This window comes from Aulonocara sp. 'chitande type north' Nkhata Bay, linkage group LG16 (assembly GCF_057382095.1).
Source record: "Aulonocara sp. 'chitande type north' Nkhata Bay isolate Kocher_YH1m ecotype deep benthic linkage group LG16, A_spYH_male_GT1.1, whole genome shotgun sequence".
Lineage (NCBI taxonomy): Eukaryota > Metazoa > Chordata > Actinopteri > Cichliformes > Cichlidae > Aulonocara > Aulonocara sp. 'chitande type north' Nkhata Bay.
The window spans coordinates 3272588-3290672 of NC_141359.1; the positions used below are offsets into that span (position 1 = coordinate 3272588).

General features: G+C 39.6%; 1 protein-coding gene and 1 long non-coding RNA gene across 2 annotated transcripts; both read right to left on the bottom strand.

Moving 5' to 3' along the window:
- Positions 1-1013: 1013 nt before the first annotated feature.
- LOC147310822 (trace amine-associated receptor 13c-like) lies at positions 1014-2128 on the bottom strand. Its single transcript, XM_086267476.1, has 2 exons — positions 1959-2128; positions 1014-1842 (listed from the first exon to the last, which is right to left on the bottom strand). The coding sequence occupies exons 1-2, from the start codon at positions 2126-2128 to the stop codon at positions 1014-1016; spliced, it is 999 nt and encodes a 332-aa protein (XP_086123602.1).
- Positions 2129-6628: 4500 nt separating this feature from the next.
- Positions 6629-13267, bottom strand: LOC147310823 (uncharacterized). Its single transcript, XR_015125424.1, has 4 exons — positions 13133-13267; positions 11375-11407; positions 7175-7334; positions 6629-6955 (listed from the first exon to the last, which is right to left on the bottom strand). It is a non-coding gene; the product is annotated as an uncharacterized LOC147310823 (long non-coding RNA).
- Positions 13268-18085: the final 4818 nt, after the last annotated feature.

An 18085-nucleotide genomic window follows, 5' to 3' on the forward strand; every position in this document is an offset into this window, starting at 1 on the left:
CGAAGTTGAAACTGGATCATGTATAAGCACAGAAAACATTTTTACTACTGAAACTAATTTTTAACATATTGTTCAAACTAATATTTTCATTTACCTTGGCTATGGAATAATACTTTAATTCTTAATTATTTGAAAATAGGAAAAGCTTTGTTTTAGCACTCTGACCATAAAGCTAGATGGTTTCACAACTTCACAACTGAAAGTTTACTCACTTGCAATTGTGATGACAAGACTTCTGCTTCTCTCTACCTCACATCACCTGACAAGGTAGTGTATAGAAACACAGATAGTGTATGAAATATGCTTAGTGGGTGATGGGAATCCCCCACCCAGCAGCCTAAAGGATATTTCCAGACTGCCTAATCCAGACCTCTTTTGTTTTGGTTATTCTTTGTATTTTGGTCTTGTGATGGTGTCACAAATTCAGAAATAACCCACTTTGAACTTCTGTTTCCTCTGTTCATACATCATAGTTTGCATTAAAATAGATGTTTTTATAATATTAAAAACATTTGAAAGAGCCTTACTTTATATATTACCTGACTGCTAATTTTCACTACAAGTACTACAATACTACAGTGATTCAAAATGATGCCTATTGCTTTGGATCTGCAGAAAGTTAGGCCTAACTCACACAGTTATGAACATTAAACTCAATGAATGAAATTTGTTCAGTATTTCTTTGGTTTGGTTTTACAGAAAAAAAGAATTTAAAAAAGTAATGTAAAGTGAATTCAAGGAAACAGTGAAGGCTGTAATAATTAAGAATTTCTGTTTGAACACATTATCTACTGTTCCCTGATTCAAAGCACAAGGGGTTGATTTCAGGGTAGTGATGAGGGCAATAGTAAAGAGGCATTTATGGGCAAACACATTTTTACTTTATTTTGTTTCTTGGTTTAGTTACGACACGGATATGTGAGCAATGTTGCAATCTGAAAATATAACACTGCTTGTTTGGGCTGACTTACTCGTAAACTGCTGCTAAAACAGTAGAGACCTCGTTTTAGTCACTATTCTGTCACTTTGACTATGTTGGCATTCCTGGAGCCAGACTTCAGTATTTGAAATGTAACAATAAGCTTAATAGATTTTCTAAACCAGGGGTAGAATAAGGCATAGACGATAGGGTTGAGGCACGAATTAAAATAGAAAAGACATAAAACAAATGCAGAAGATGATCCGTTGAGGAAGGCATTCTGGCCTGTGAGTGTGACACAATAAAATGGTAAGGCGCATGACAAGAATGCAATTACAACAATACCAAGAGTCCTGGCTGCTTTCATCTCTGATTTCTTTGGATTTCCCTTCCTTGAACACTGGTATGTGACACCTGCAGTATGAGTCCGCATGGCCCGAACCTGAGACACAACCACTACAAATATTCTCAAATACAGAACTATAATGACAGTAATAGGAAGTAGGAAGTTCAAAGCAAGATCTGCAACATATTCAATAAAGTTAATATGGACAACACACTCTCCCACACAAGAATTAAACCTGCTTTGCTGTTTCAAGTTGTCCTTTAAGAGGAAACTACCAGCAAGGGCAGAAAAGCTCCAACACAGTGAAACACAGATCTGAACTCTTTTTGCAGTGACTTTGGTGGGATAATGCAGAGGATCACAAATGGCCACATAACGGTCAACTGATATCAGTACCATGGTTCCTATTGAGGAAGAGGTGTTAATTGTGCCAATAACATAATACAGAATACACATGAAGTCACCAAAATACCAGCAGCCGTCTATAAACATTATGTAAAAGAGCAAATAGAGACCCACAAAGAAATCGGAGACAGCCAGAGAGAGGAGGAGGAAGTTGGTGGGATTATGGAGCTGCCTAGAGAAAAAAAGAACTTGTTACTTGCAGCATAAATTCATAGTTGTTATTTTTTTTTTTAAGTTTTTCCTTAAAATAAGCTATTAATCTTTTAACTTTACAAAATATGTGGCTACTTGAAGTGGGAGATGGAGATGATGACCAGCAGGTTAAGAGTTGCAGTGAGCACAGAGATAGAAGATATTATCATGTAAATGAGCGTGGAAACTGAGACAGGATGCAGAGCCTTTCTGCAAGAGGAGTTGAGCAGATGTGGAAAGCAGAATTCAACTCCCTCCATCATCATCACAGGAGGTGAGCTGATTAGGTTTATCTTGTTCTTTTACTCCTCCCATGTTCTCTTCATTAAAAAGGGTACCTCCTTCCACATATTTCCCATGTTGCTGTCTGTGTTTATTGTGCTATGGTGTGTTGATATCTGTGCATTCCTGTATTATCCTTCTGTGTTACACATTTCCATGTTTTTTTTCCTCGCTACCTGGCCTGACCTGTCTCCCCAGTGTGATGTTTGTGTATTGTATGTACGGTCGGCAAGGTCTGTCATCTTGGTTGTGGGAAAAAGATCTGCAACTGACAAATAAAGGCTATCGCATCTCATCTCATATTGAGCCCTATGTACATTTGCTCCATAAGGGTTCACAGACCAATTTTAGTATCTGTAATGGACAAAGGTGTTAAAAAATTGTTTGCCTCCTTCCTGAATTCCTTTTTTTTTTTGGTATATTTGTCACACCCAAATGTTTCAGATCATCAAACAAATTAAAATATAAGACAAAGATTACACAAGAAAACAAAATGAAGTTTCATAATGAAGGGCTTTATTATTAGGGGGCAAAAAATCAAATTCCAATCAAGCGTGTTGGAGGAATTTTGGCCCACCCATCTTTGCAGAATTGTTGTAATTCAGCCACATTGGAGGGTTTTAAGAGGTTCAAGGTTCAAGGTTCTTTATTTGTCACATGCATAGTTATACAAGTATAACACACAGTGAAATGTAGCCTGACACGCTCCTCGACATGTGCAAAAATATGTATATATATATATATATATATATATATATATATATATATATATATATACATATAGTATATACACTGGGTGAATGTGCAGTAGTAGCAGCAAGCAGGTGAATTCTGTACATTAATATGAATAGACATCTGACTATTTTACAGGATAGACAATATAAACATATTTAAATTTAAAGGAATTTGAAATGTACATTGTGTCTGGGTTTAGAGTGTCTGGAAGAGAGTCCTGTCTCAGTCAATTATAGATGATGTGAGAGGGCGGGTGTGTGTGTTTAGGGCTCGGATGGCTTGGGGATAGAAGCTCCTCTTGAGTCTCTCTGTCCTTGCCCGGATGATGCGGAACCTTCTACCAGATTGCAGAAGTTGGAACAGTTTGTTGCCAGGATGGGACGGGTCCTTCAGTATCTGCGCTGCTCTAGTCCGGCATCTCCTGGTGTAGGTGTCCTGAAGCGGGGGGAGAGCAATCCTGCAGCAGCGCTCTGCTGTACGGATCACTCTCTGGAGAGCTTTTTGGTCCTTCACACAGCTGTTCCCAAACCACGATGTCATGTTCTGTGTGAGGATGCTCTCCACAGCGCCTGTATAGAAAATCCTGAGGATCTTTGGAGAGACCCTGAACTTCCTCAGTTGTCGTAGGTGATACAGGCGCTGCCTAGCCTTTTTGGTCTGGACCAGAATGTGGGCAGCCCATGTCAGGTCTGAGGAGATGTGGACACCAAGATATTTGAAGGACTGCACCCTCTCCACTGGAGCTCCATTGATGATAATGGGCTTGTAGTCTCTGTACTGACCCCTTCTGAAGTCCACCACCAGCTCCTTGGTCTTGCTGACGTTCAGCTGGAGGTGGTTGTCCTGGCACCACGATGCCAGATTCTTCACTTCATCCATGTAGGCCGCCTCATCGTTGTTGGAGATGGCACCCAACACCACTGTGTCGTCAGCAAACTTCACAATGGTGCTGGAGCCATGGGTGGCCACACAGTCTGAAGTGTAGAGGGAGTAGAGCAGTGGCGAGAGGACACATCCCTGAGGTGCTCCTGTGTTGATGGTGATGCTGTTGGAGAAGCACCTGCCCACCCTCACCACCTGAGTTCTGCCAGTGAGAAAGTCCAACACCCATGCACACAGACGGCTGTTAAGTCCCAGATCCCTGAGCTTTGTGAACAGTCTGCAGGGCACTATTGTGTTAAACGCTGAACTGTAATCAACAAACAGCATTCGCACATAGTTACCCTGTTTCTTGTCCACGTGGCTGAGAGTGGTGTGTAGGACGTGGGCGATGGCATCCTCTGTGGATCTGTTTGAGAAGAGAAGATACGATAAGGTAAAATAAGATAAGATAAGATAACCTTTATTAGTCCCACACGTGGGAATTTTGTTTTGTCACAGCAGAAAATGGACAGTGCAAAGTTATATAGCAAAAATTAGAGAACACTGGAATACAATAAGAATATAAAGAAAGATACTGTACACAACTTTGCAGAATAGAATAGAATAAAATAAAATACTGTATGCAATAGAATCAAATCAAATCAAATAATATATACAATAGGATAAAAATAGAATACAAATCCTATATACAACTGAGTTAAAATACAACTTTGTCATAAAAAGAGTATTGCACTTAGTCTTATTGCACATGTGTGGGTTTGTGTGTGTTTGATCAGCTGCAAAAGTCTTTGTTGTGGAGTCTGACACCATGGGGGAAACCTGTGAAATCTCTCCGTCCCACACCGTGGGTGCCGCAGCCTGCCACTGAAGGAGTTGCTCAGTGCTGTCAGAGTCTCCTGCATGGGGTGGGAGATGTCGTCCAACAGGGATGACGCCATTCTCCTGTCACTCACTACCTCCAATGGGTCCAGAGGGCATCCTAGAACAGAGCTGGCCCTGTGGATCAGCCTGTTCAGTCTCTTCCTGTCCCTGGCAGAGATGTTGCTGCCCCAGCAGACTACACCATAAAACATGGCTGAGGCCACCACAGAGTTATAGAAGGTGTGTTGCCCTTAAGGCATTTCTCTGAATAAATAGGTTCATAAGTTTGAAATAAATAATTCTAAAAAGATTTGCCATTAAAAAATTAATATGTGTTGTTAAAATGAATAATTCATGCTTTACATACGTTTTGTTTAAAAGGAAAATATCGCTAAAATGTATTTCCTGTTCTGGCGGGGCACTTCCGGTTCCGGTCAAGCACTTCCGGTTTTGGTCAAGCACTCAGTTTTGCTGAGAAACAGGCTCCTCATGCTAAAGGCAGTATGGAGATGTAATCAAATGCCATCTACTCCGAATTATCAGGCTGGAACGCCGTAAGTTACTTTATATGACAGTTCATATAGATAGCTTTGGATATTAATGTATACCCAGCCAACATTTATATGTGGGGCCCATATGGTTTGGAAATGGGCTGAAAAATGGGCCCCATATAGGATTGTCCGCGGGTTCCGTAATGGCCCCATATTAAATGCCCATATAGGTGTTATGTTAGGAAAATCTGGGAACTAAATGGGCCCCAACTGGGAAAAGTACACAGAAACCCACCTGGGCCCCATCTTTCAAGTTTTTGTGGGTACCATGTGGGCACCACATAGGCTAAAAAGTGGGTTTTAAGTGGGATTGTCCGCGGGTTCCATAATGGCCCCATTTTATAAGCCCATCTCGGTGTTATATTGGTAAAATCTGGGAACTAAATGTGCCCCAACTGGGCAAAGTACACAGAAACCCACCTGGGCCCCCTTTTTCAAGTTTTTTGTGGGTACCATGTGGGCACCACATAGGCTAAAAAGTGGGTTTTAAGTGGGATTGTCCGCGGGTTCCATAATGGCCCCATTTAATAAGCCCATCTCGGTGTTATATTGGTAAAATCTGGGAACTAGATGGACCCCAACTGGGCAAAGTACACAGAAACCCACCTAGGCCCCATCTTTCAAGTTTCTGTGGGTACCATGTGGGCACCACATAGGCTAAAAAGTGGGTTTTAAGTGGGATTGTCCGCGGGTTCCGTAATGGCCCCATTTTATAAGCCCATCTCGGTGTTATATTGGTAAAATCTGGGAACTAAATGGGCCCCAACTAGGCAAAGTACACAGAAACCCACCCGGGCCCCACCTTTCAAGTTGTTTTGTGGGTACCATGTGAGTACCACATAGGCTAAAAAGTGGGTTTTAAGTGGGATTGTCCGCGGGTTCCATAATGGCCCCATTTTGTAAGCCCATCTCGGTGTTATATTGGTATAATCTGGGAACTAAATGGACCCCAACTGGGCAAAGTACAAAGAAACCCACCCAGGCCCCACCTTTCAAGTTGTTTTGTGGGTACCATGTGAGTACCACATAGGCTAAAAAGTGGGTTTTAAGTGGGATTGTCCGCGGGTTCCATAATGGCCCCATTTTATAAGCCCATCTCGGTGTTATATAGGTAAAATCTGGGAACTAAATGGACCCCAACTGGGCAAAGTACACTGAAACCCACCTAGGCCCCATTTTTCAAGTTCTTAGTGGGTACAACATGAGGAAAACATGAGCTAAAAAGTTGGAATGGCATTAGCAGTGGGTTCTGTATTTGCATCTTATTTCTAGTTTGAATTGACTAAGTTCTGGCACTGAGTGGGCCCCATGTAGTAAAACAGTCACAAAATCAATTTTTCAGACGGCTAATACGGGTTCTGTGACACAAAGACACCAAATATATTAAAGCTGACCGCAAACAAAATCTAGTTTGTAAATAAAACCATTTCAAAAATCACGAGGGTACACAAAACAACATTTTTCACATTTATTTTGTCCAACAACTGTGATTTTACGTAACTGTATTCCAAAGTGCGTAAACGTTTAAAAACTAGAAATGTCAAACTACAGCAAAATTCCTTAGATATTTGGAACTGTAGCAACATGGGGAAAAAGTCAGATGGAAAACTCAAAAGCTTATCTTGAATCAGCAGGGTTTGTTTTTTTACAGAGCCGTAAGTCTATTTTGTACCCTTGCAGCCCTCGGTCCTCCTCTGTCTTTAGCTCCACTGAACCACTTGGACAGAGCCTTCTCTGCTTCTTGCAAGTTGACTTTTGATGTTAAATAATTCTTCAGTGCCTCTGCAAATGAAGAAGAAGAAAAACGGGCAAGCCAAAGTAAAGTTAATCTTAGCTTACTTCATTTGGTGATGATTTTCAAAGAACAATGTTTATTTCACTTTATTGCCTCAAAAAATATATACAAATTGCATGATAACCAATCTCAGTTACACTTTCAAACACTTTATTAAAAAAGTTTCGTTTTCTAAAGTTCAAATGTCTCAAGTGAAACTAACTTACCATACACAACATTAAAAAGACGCAAATCTCTGAACTTTTTTTCCCCATGTCGGCCAAGCATGTTGTACTCCACAGCCAGCTCAGGTGATATGAGGAATTTCATCATCCTTCTTGTGGCATCGTCTACACTTGTTTCCCCTGTATCTGCTACCATGGCAACCTGAGGGGAACATACAAAAAGGACAGATTAGATACTGGCATCTGGTTAGGATGCCTCCCTGGTGAGGTGTTTTGGGCACGTCCCACCAGGAAGAGACCCAGAACACCCAGGACATGCTGGAGGGACTATGTTTTTCGGCTGGCCTGGGAATGCCTTGGGATTCCCCCGGAAGAGCTGGGCCAAGTGCCTGGAGAGAGCGAAGTCTGGGCCTCTCTACTTAGTACCGGATTGGGTCGAGGGGCAGCAGCCTAAGCTTAAGATAATGGACCGGAATGGAGGATAAATGGACACTTTACATATTACTTAATGTTTACTGTGTGGTGATAAAAAAAAAATGGTAGTAAACACAAGCTAAACTAAAAAAATTAATTGCGCTTCCTTAACCCTTTATCCCCAATAATGTTACGCAGGATAACTGGTAGGTCTGGTAGGTTTTTTCCTCTACTGTATACTATATAAATGTAATCAAGGATTAATAACAGAAAGAAAAAAGAAATTGAAATTTTGCCATTTTTACTAAAGGCAATCAAAATGTACATGAATAAAATATTTAAATTAGTCAATTCAAATTAATAACTCTAAAACACTGAACAAAATTAAGTATTTGACCCTGTGGTTTATTTTCGGACATCTCTTTTCTTCTAAAAGTCCAGGCGTGTTGGGCCCCTGGCAGAGCTCAGGTTTGACGAGACAGGTTTGGAAAAACCTGTCGCTGGCGACTTTTTGGGGGCTAAAGGGTTAAAATAAATAGGAATTGGCCAAAATTTGTATAAACTATGAAATAGCAGAACAAAAGTAAAAAAAAAAATCTTTATCTGTTATCAGAATCAAATATTTGATTAGAATAAAAAATTTAACTTTCTGGAAGATTTCTCGTTACATCTGTCATAAAAGTAACAACATCTCAGAAAAGAAACATGATAGCAACAGAAAAATATGATAGCAGTGTGATGTGATGGTCCCTGGCCAGATTTTTACACATATTATAAGCCCTGTGACACAAAAACCACAGAACTCTGACACGCACAGACTGTTTTCCTTCGTGCTAATGAAGAAAAATGCTGGTCTGGTATGTAAAAGGGAATTTATTCTTCCAGGACCTGAAGCTCCGTAATGCAGCCCTCCAACAGCCAAACCTATCTGTTCTCTGATTGTCTTGATGCATGCTCAATCATCCAGGTAAGTAAATCTCCAAAAGTTGATTCTGTTCATCTGGACGTAGCGCTTGCAGCATTTTCTCCCACTGAAAATGCTACGTCCAGATGAACAGAATCAACTTCTGGAGATGTTCTCTGATTGGATTGTTTAATTGGTGATTGACATGAAATTGACCAATCAGCTGAAAGGAAGAAAAATAGGGTCAAAATTTGGATGTGTAAGTTTAAATCCACACACAGCCAGGAAAGCCGAGCGCAGAGTTGTTTGTAGCACCAATTCAGCCAGAGTGGAGCCAGATGGATTTTCCATCCATCCACACTGTAAAGTCTATAGACCAGCAAGTGATAAATTAACAGTGTTGTTGGTATTTTCTAAAACAGTTGTATGCAATAGGAATTGCTGTTTATAGTCCTCCTGTATATCTGCATGTTCCCTCCCAATTAAAACCTGTGATAATGGAGATTCAAATTCATGTCATACCTATACCAACAGTTATCAAGTATCCAGATCGACCTTTACTGATGTGCTCTGTCAGTGCGCCCCAGGGCAGCTGTGGCTACAATGTAGCTTGCCATCGCCAGTGTGTGATTGTGTGTGTGAATGGGTGAATGACTGAATGTAGTGTGAAGTGCTTTGGGGTCCTTAGGGACTAGAAAAGCGCTATAAAAATGCAGGCCATTTACCATTTAAAGGAAAATTGTTATTTCCATGTATTTTCCTGTTCTGCCTTCAACTTTGAGGACTTCCCCCCACATTTCTAGTTGTGACAGTGCACCTACAACAAAAAAAATCTGCTGTGATTTACATTTGTTGAAAGAGCAATTTTGTAAAATAGTCTATTTTTGTATGCACAGTTTACAAATCTGTCCTGTACAGCATGGACTGATTGCATGCTAAAAAGTTGTTGCTTAAAAATAAAACAATAAATTTTTAATTAATAACATCAGCAGAAAGCCTTGTTATTAATTAGATGTACAATTTCTATAGAATACGAAACAACTCAGTTCATTTTTGATCATATCAATACCAGCATATTACACAACTAGTGATGGGATTTTCGTCTCTTTTTAGAAAGCCGGCTCTTTCGGCTCCCAACCGGCTCTTCAGGTTGTTTTGTTGCTTTAATTAATTTATTATTAACAACAATATAAAATTATGAACCAAAGGAATTACTAATGTAAAAAAAGAAACGTGGTTTTATTTATATATGTTTATATATAAATATATATGGTGGCCCCTAGAGACAAAGCATGTACAAACTCCAAAACCCATTTCTAGCGTCAACTGAACTTCCAAAACAGAGCTATCTAGATCACTTAATTTACACAATTGAAATCATATGTGTATTTTTTGTGTATTTATACACAAGCACTCATATATATTCATAAAAAATTCCAAAAGCTGTTCATTTACCTGTTACTACCACACACCAAATCCGGTCGTTGGTACTTCCTGGCTTGTGTAGCCACTAGGTAACAAAATCTCAACACTGTGCCTAGCATCCTGGAGCACTTCTGTTGTGTTTTGTACGTGCTTTGGAGTTTGTACGTGCTATGGAGTTTTTACGTGTTTTGGGGTTTGTACGTGCTTTGTCTCTAGCAGCCACCGTAAATATACTTTTATTTATTCTCTCCACATAAAATGTAATAAATAAATCATATAATACAAAAAAAACAACTATTTACATTTCAACTTTTAACTATTTAAATTTTCAGCTTTTTCCTTTTAAACAAATTTAAAGTGAAACAACACAAAACACTGCAAACCACAACACAATTAAATATAAATTATAATATGAAAACAAACAGAAGATGCACATTCTCTGTCATATGGGCCTGCATGAATAAACTTTCTGAATCCTTTATCATCCGCAATTGAAAATAGTTGTGGATGATTACTATACCTTTCTAATGTGACGTTGTTGTCCCTGGCTCTCTTTCTCTCTCTCTCCCTCCTGCTCTGTTACTGTGCTACTGCGTGTGTAACAACCGCCCCTCCCCCCTCTTCCCAGCGCAAAGCACAAGGCTCGCGTGCAGAGTGAAGCGGAAAAAAAGTGCGAGAGAGAGGGTGAGAGAGAGAGAAAAAACACGCTTGTGTCGTTCACTTCAAAGAGCCGTTTCGTTTTGACCAACACATCACTAACAACCATGATGAAAAACACTCATCTGCTTCCATCACCATCAGCTGATTAACATTGAGCTGCTGCAGTCAACACCATCAAACTAATTTACTGTTTAATGTTATGTTATTGAATGCTTTTATTTTTAAATCTTTACCAGCGCTTAAAGACTGTAGATGTTCACACCTGGTGTTAGAAAACCGAGCTCACTGCAGTATTTTTTTTTATAACTGGAAATTTAAACTTTTATTGGTTACCGTGTTTATTACCACTTTTATCAGTAATGTACTTCCTATAAAATATGGATTTGATAAGTTACCGGTTTATTGAAATCAGCTAGTGAACACATCGATCACTTTATTGAACTACACGCCTTACACTCTTGTGAGCTCTGGTTACTAACAGCAGGTGTGAATGTTTGGAGTCCAAAACGCAGATAAAGATTAGAATAACAAGGCAATGTAAAATCAGTTTAATGCAGTTGACAGTAGCAGCTCAGATGGAAATCAGCCAATTGTGAGGAGAGCAGAGGACCAAAACTGTCAGAGTTGTGGGTCAAGTGAAGAGAACACTGTTGGCATTATTGTTAGCATAAAAGATGAAAATTAAATAAATGTTAAATTTTAAAATAGATCATTGCCTCCTGTGCCTAAATAAATATATATACTTAATACCAATAAAAAAAAAAGGATGCCCCAAAGACCATCACTTTTCAATAATAATAATAATAATAAGTAATACAAATAATATGAAAGTTACTTACATGTCAAAGATGGTGCTTGTGATCTTGAAGAATCTAAACGTGATAAGGAAATGAAAGAAAGTGCATGAGAAAATACAAACATTTTTGTTTTTTCCCAGGATAATTCAATATAAAAGATTCTCTTACTAATGTACAAAATGAACAGTGTAATTAAAAGTTTGAAAGGCACTGCATGTGTTTATATGATAAACTGACTAATTCAAGCAGCAAACACTAGCAGTGCAAAAATGTATCTAACTAGCTGACAGACTTTAAAGTCACAGGAAGATATATCAAAATGGTGACTTATGCCAGAACAAATGACTTGACAGACATAAATCCTAAATTCCTTTAAGTAAAAAAGGAATTACTTTTTTATAAGTGGTCCCTAGTGGTTTTCAAATTATTACATGGCTTGTTAATTTTTTATTAAATTATTAAGAAGCCAGATGAGTTCAAAACATTTACAAATGACTATAAAGCACTATCCAAACTTCAAATCAAGTGGCAAAATCTCCAAATTAAAAGTACTCGCAAACTATAAAAATTTGATTATACTTAAAAATATGCAAAAACTAATTTAGTGGAATTTTTACCTGCTCAAGAATACATTGAACATGCAATATTTAATTGAAAAGAACAAAATTTGTGTACTTTTAGAAAGGATTATTAAATATTTGGGGATACTAGACATAAAGAGGGTCTCGTACATTTACGGGCATCTAATTTCCTGGATTTAATGGTTTAAAAGTTTAATAGGTCTTTGAAGTTGATAATAAAATTGAGTCCATTATTAGCAAAAAGAATTTAAAAAAAAAAAAGAGCAAAAAAATGCTTAATATATAATAATTGTTTTAAACTTAAGCTTTGTAATTGTAGCAGATTTCATTATGTCTGTAATTTTTTATTTAGCCCCACAGTAGTAAAAGCCATAAATGGGAGTTAGATTTATTACTAGTATTTTACACAGCATTCAGCTATAATAACATGTTCTGCATTTTCCTACTTCACCATCTGATCTGAACAGCTGCACTCTCTTAATTAATTAATGACCTAACATTTCTCAGTAACCAATAACTAGATGGAACAGCACAGTATCTAAGAGAGTGATCAGACAGTGTTTGAGCTAAAGACGCTGTGTGTTTCTTTTGGGGGCTTTTTACACACTGATCCACCACCGTTTTCCCATAGTACAATGCATATCTGGTAACATTACCGTATTCAGATCAGAAAACCGTTTCAGCTGCAGGCATCTACTCCTGTAATTTAAACAATCACCTTGCTACACTGCACATGAATATTACGTAACATGGTATGACTAGCTCATGTTCAGACATTTAAAATACTGTTCAGCCATTTTGTTTACTGGGTAGTGCATAATGGCCGAGTTAGCTGAGCAGGAATCCACTAAAGCCAAAAAAATAATATAAATTTTTTAAATTAATTACAAAAACCTTATAGGAAAACCCAAGAAACAGTTGCAGAAGCACAGAAAAAAACTGCCGTGTACGTTATAGTGTGTAAATTCAAAAACTGTATAGAGAGAATGGTGCAATGAAAACAGAATAAGATAAGATGAACTTTATTGAGTAGAATATAGGCAGTAAGAGTTTTTTAATTAACTTTAAATTATGTTTGCCAAAGACAATGCAGCAAATTAACCCAGTTCTACCTGCTAGCTAAAGATGTTATGCTTCTCCCCCTTATACCGTTTAGGACGACTATAGAAAGTTACTAAAATAACCATTGATGAAAACGTATCAAACTTTAAGTATTTACCTTTGTCATAGTTTTCGATTCTTTGGTATCCTTTTGTCCTCCACGTTCTTAAACACCAGGGAGAGAAAAGGCGCAACAGACGAAAGACCGCGAAGACTAGACGCTAGGCGGTGCAATCTGCTCCTCCCTCTTTTTAAACGAGCCAATAGGAGCTGCTCACATTAAAAACAACTTTATTTAAAAAGTCGTTTTACACCTGATACAAAAATTTTAAAAGTCAAACAATGCACAAGTTTAAAAGAACAATTTTATTTTTAAAAGTTTTTTAAGCATAGGGATGGTTAATATGTTTTAAAAAGTAATATATAATATTTATCAAAAAGTGTCACCCAAATCAACATCATAATAAAAATATAATTAATAAAAATATAATAATGATAAGAAGAAGAATAACAGTTTACCTAAAAGCTCTTCTAACATTAGACTGGTTTTGAAAAGTTTCAATAGTGTCAATACACCATAAGGACAAGGGAGTTTCACAGTTGAAGTGTGACTGCTTGAAAGACCCCATTCCCTCTCCTTTCCACTAGTTCAAAGAAAATATAAATTATTTCTGGTTATATAATTTGAGGGCACAAGTTTGAAGAGTAACATTTTAACAGATCGGTAATATACTTCAGGAGCTTTACTGGATCTGATTAACCAAAACTTCCATCTTCCATGTAACTAACTGTCTTTTCTCTAATACAGTAGAGTGTGTCTGATCTACTAAAAATCCTCAACTGCATGTTTGCTCAAGTAAATAGTCTTAATTGTTTGAACAACCAGTAATCCTTAATTTGCAAATGCCAAATCTGGATTTTGTCTGTGTAATTCACTTTTATCTTAGGTTTTTTATTCGTATTTTTTGCTTTTCTTTTTTTCTACTCTTGTGTCCGTTTTAATCACTTATTATTGCTGCTGTGACAAGTGAATTTACCTAAGAAGAATCATGAAGTCCTTATTTTATCTTATCTGAGCCTCACCATGCAGCCTACCATGCAGAGTTCACATTAAGTACATAAAATGAAATCTAAAATTAAAAAGTAACCAGTTTCAAACCAGTTATTTGGAATAGTGCGCAGAGTGTTTTGAGTAACATTGAATGTTCAAAAACACCAAAGTTCCTATAGTCTCACTTGACAGCTGGGTTGTAGTGTCTGATAACACATAACATCGTGAGGTCTCAATGTGGACTTTGAGTACATTTGCTAGCCAAGGCTAAATACTGAGAGGGTCAAAAATGAAGGGTCAAGAACATCTGACTGTACGTAAGGGTAGCAAAAGTGATAGACTGAGGTTGTGCCAAATATGTTAAAGTTAGGGTGATTTCTTAGAGAATGGTACCACATGGGTGCCGTCTGCAGGTTATAAAAGAGAGTTATGTTCATACTTTCTTTTGAGATTATTTTTACAATTTGACTTTCAGAACTCCCTGGGTTGTGCGCAATCTGTGATGGGCTTGTTTGGAATAAATCCTCCTTTATTCAAATAACACTTTCTCAGGCTCTTCACAGAAGAAGAATCCTCACATAAGCATGTGCTACCATTTTGAACCAATGTACACATTTACCATCACTAACCCAACTAGGACCTACATTGGATGCCCACCCATATGGATTTGATGTTAGAAACGCAAGTGGGTCCCATATATACTAAACAATCTTGAGCCCATGTGAAATATATGCCCATATTAATTTAACACAACCCATTTGGGGCCCACATAGACATGTTTTCAGGGTCTGACTTGCATTTGCCCATGTGTGACACATATAGTTTGACCAGGTGGGCCCCACCTATGTCATCAGTACCAAAAAATATATACCGATTACCTCACTTTGCCCCACCTGGGGCACACAGCAAATGCTTTTCTTTAAATGACTGTGTTTGCCCATGTCTAACCCAGGTGAAAAACCCAAGTGGGTCCTACGTGTGTTTCCCATTTTGAAACAAGTGAAGTGTTTCCCATGTTTGACCCAGCCAGGACCTACTATATGTTTCCACTCGGTTTTGCCCATATGGCTTTAATGTGAGAAACCTAAGTGGGTGCCATATATACTAAACAATCTTGAGCCCACATAAAATATATGCCCATATTAACTTAACATAACCCATATGGGGCCCACATAGACATGTTTTCAGGGTCTGACTTGCATTTGCCCATGTGTGACCCATATAGTTTGGCCAGGTAGGCCCCACCTGTGTCATCAGTACTAAAAAATATATACTGATTACCTAACTTTGCCCCACCTGGGGCACACAGCAAACGCTTTTCTTTAAATGACTGTGTTTGCCCATGTCTAACCCAGGTGAAAAACCCAAGTGGGTCCTACGTGTGTTTCCCATTTTGAAACAAGTGAAGTGTTTCCCATGTTTGACCCAGCCAGGACCTACTATATGTTCCCACTTGGTTTTGCCCATATGGCTTTCATGTGAGAAACCCAAGTGGGTCCCATATATACTAAACAATCTTGAGCCCACATAAAATATATGCCCATATTAACTTAACATAACCCATATGGGGCCTACATAGACATGTTTTCAGGGTCTAACTTGCATTTGCCCATGTGTGACCCATATAGTTTGACCAGGTGGGCCCCACCTATGTCATCAGTGCTAAAAAAATATATTGATTACCTAACTTTGCCCCACCTGGGGCCCACATAGACATGTTTCAGGGTCTGACTTGCATTTGCCCATGTGCGACCCATATAGTTTGACCAGGTGGGCCCCACCTATGTCATCAGTGCTAAAAAAATATATTGATTACCTAACTTTGCCCCACCTGGGGCCCACATAGACATGTTTTCAGGGTCTGACTTGCATTTGCCCATGTGCGACCCATTTAGTTTGACCAGGTGGGGCCCACCTGTGTCATCGATACTAAAACATATATTGATTACCTAACTTTGCCCCACCTGGGGCACACAACAACAGCCTATCCTTAAATGACTGTGTTTGCCCATGTCTATCCCAGGTGGAAAACCCAAGTGGGTCCTACATGTGTTTCCCATTTTGGACCAAGTTAAGTGTTTCCCATGTTTGACCCAGCTAGGACCTACTAAAAGTGCTCACTTGGGATGGCCCATATGGGTTTAATGTGAAGAACCCAAGTAGGCCCCATACAAAAAGCCCAGTTTGAGCCCATGCCCACATGGTACCCATCCAGCCCGAGCAAAAACCAGGTGGGGCCCATATATACATGTTGGCTGGGTATTTTGCTAACATGAATGTTTTAGTGAGAGTAATGCACTTTATTGATGTAAACGTGCTTCTGCCTCTTGAGATGGAGTTTATTTTCTGTCATTTCAGTTTTCACCACATGTTCATGGAGACAATTAAACAAGCTGCAACTAAACTCCAGGGTCTTCATTTGTGGTTTAACTCGGTGTCACCAACATCCTCGTTGAAAACACTACAGAAGGTCTTCAGGAGTGAGCCCTTCACTCCAAAAGACCTGAGTCTCTGCAGCAGGCACAGCCTGCTCTGCCCTTTGCTGTAGAGGGCGTCTGAGTTATGAGTCCAGTCCAGTTTATTGTTTAGATAAACACCAAGGTATCTGTAGCTGTCCACAGCCACCTTGGATGTTCAGTGTTTGCAGTGGAGGATGCTTGTGCCTGCGGAAGTCTACCACCAGCTCCTTGGTTTTATTAGTGCCACTCCAAAGTCTTCAGTTTGTTTTCTCAAGGCATTAAGAGATGGTGTTTTTTGGATCATTGTCCTGCTGCAGAACCCAAGTGCACTTCAGCTTGAGGTCACAAACAGATGGCTGGACATTGGAACATGGGTTGTACTCAGTAGGTGTACTGCAAAAGTACAGCACCTGCACCCTAAGCACTGGCATCCAGCTCTAACTTGAACACGCGAGTAAAATCAGGGGCACCTAAAACTGGGGGACAGCACAACAGGGCTTTGGCTGAGTCAAATGCTTCCTGACAGTCAGAGTTCCACAAAAGGAGGTGTGACGGACTTGTCAACGCAGTCAAGGGAGTAACCGCTGTGGCAAAACCCACGGTAGTAGCCACACATACCCAGAAAACGGCGAAGTTGACGCCGTGTTGTTGGTACTGGGAAATCCAAAATGGCCTGGACTTTGGCCGTGAGAGGGCGTACCTGCCCCTGTCCCACCTGTTTCCCCAGATAGGTAACCACAGCTTTGCCGAACTCGCACTTGGCAAGATTCACTGTCAAACAGGCATCCTTCAACCGGGCAAAAACTTCCCGCACCATGTCCATGTGCTCTGGCCATGGACATGGTGAATAAATGACAATATCATCTTAGTAAACCTCACAGCCATGGACACCCAATAGCACCATATTCATCGGTCTTTGGAACGTGGCCGGAGCATTTCTTAACCCAAACGGCATCACAGTATATTGCAGGAAGTGGTCTGGTGTCACAAAAGCAGAGATCTCAGCCGCCCGTGGTGAAAGGGGCACCTACCAATAACCTTTCAAAAGATCCAACTTTGTGACAAATCTGGCTGAACCCACCCTATCTACGCAATCATCCATGCGTGGGAGCGGAAAAGAGTCTGGTTTAGTGACGGCATTTACTTTGCGGTAGTCATTACAGAAGCGTGGAGTTTGGTCAGATTTAGGCACCAAAAGGGTAGGTGAACTCCAGGGGCTTAAGCTAGGGACTGCAAAACCATTCTTCAGCAAGTATTCCACCTCCTTCTTCATAACAGCCCGCTTTACTGGGTTGACCCGGTAGGCATGCTGCTTAATGGGCCTGTGGTCACCAACATCTTTATCATGCTCAAGTACGGTGGTTTGAGTCTCTTTTTGTCACTAAAAAGCATGGCATGGCCACAAATCAGACTATATATGTCCTGCTTGAGGGGCTCATCCAAGTAAAACAAATGAGCCTCAAGATCCTCCAGGATTTTTGAATTCTCTAAGCGTCCCCCAGAACTTGGTCCCTGGTGCTCATGCAACCCATCCACCTCAGGTTGGTAGGAGGGTGATCCC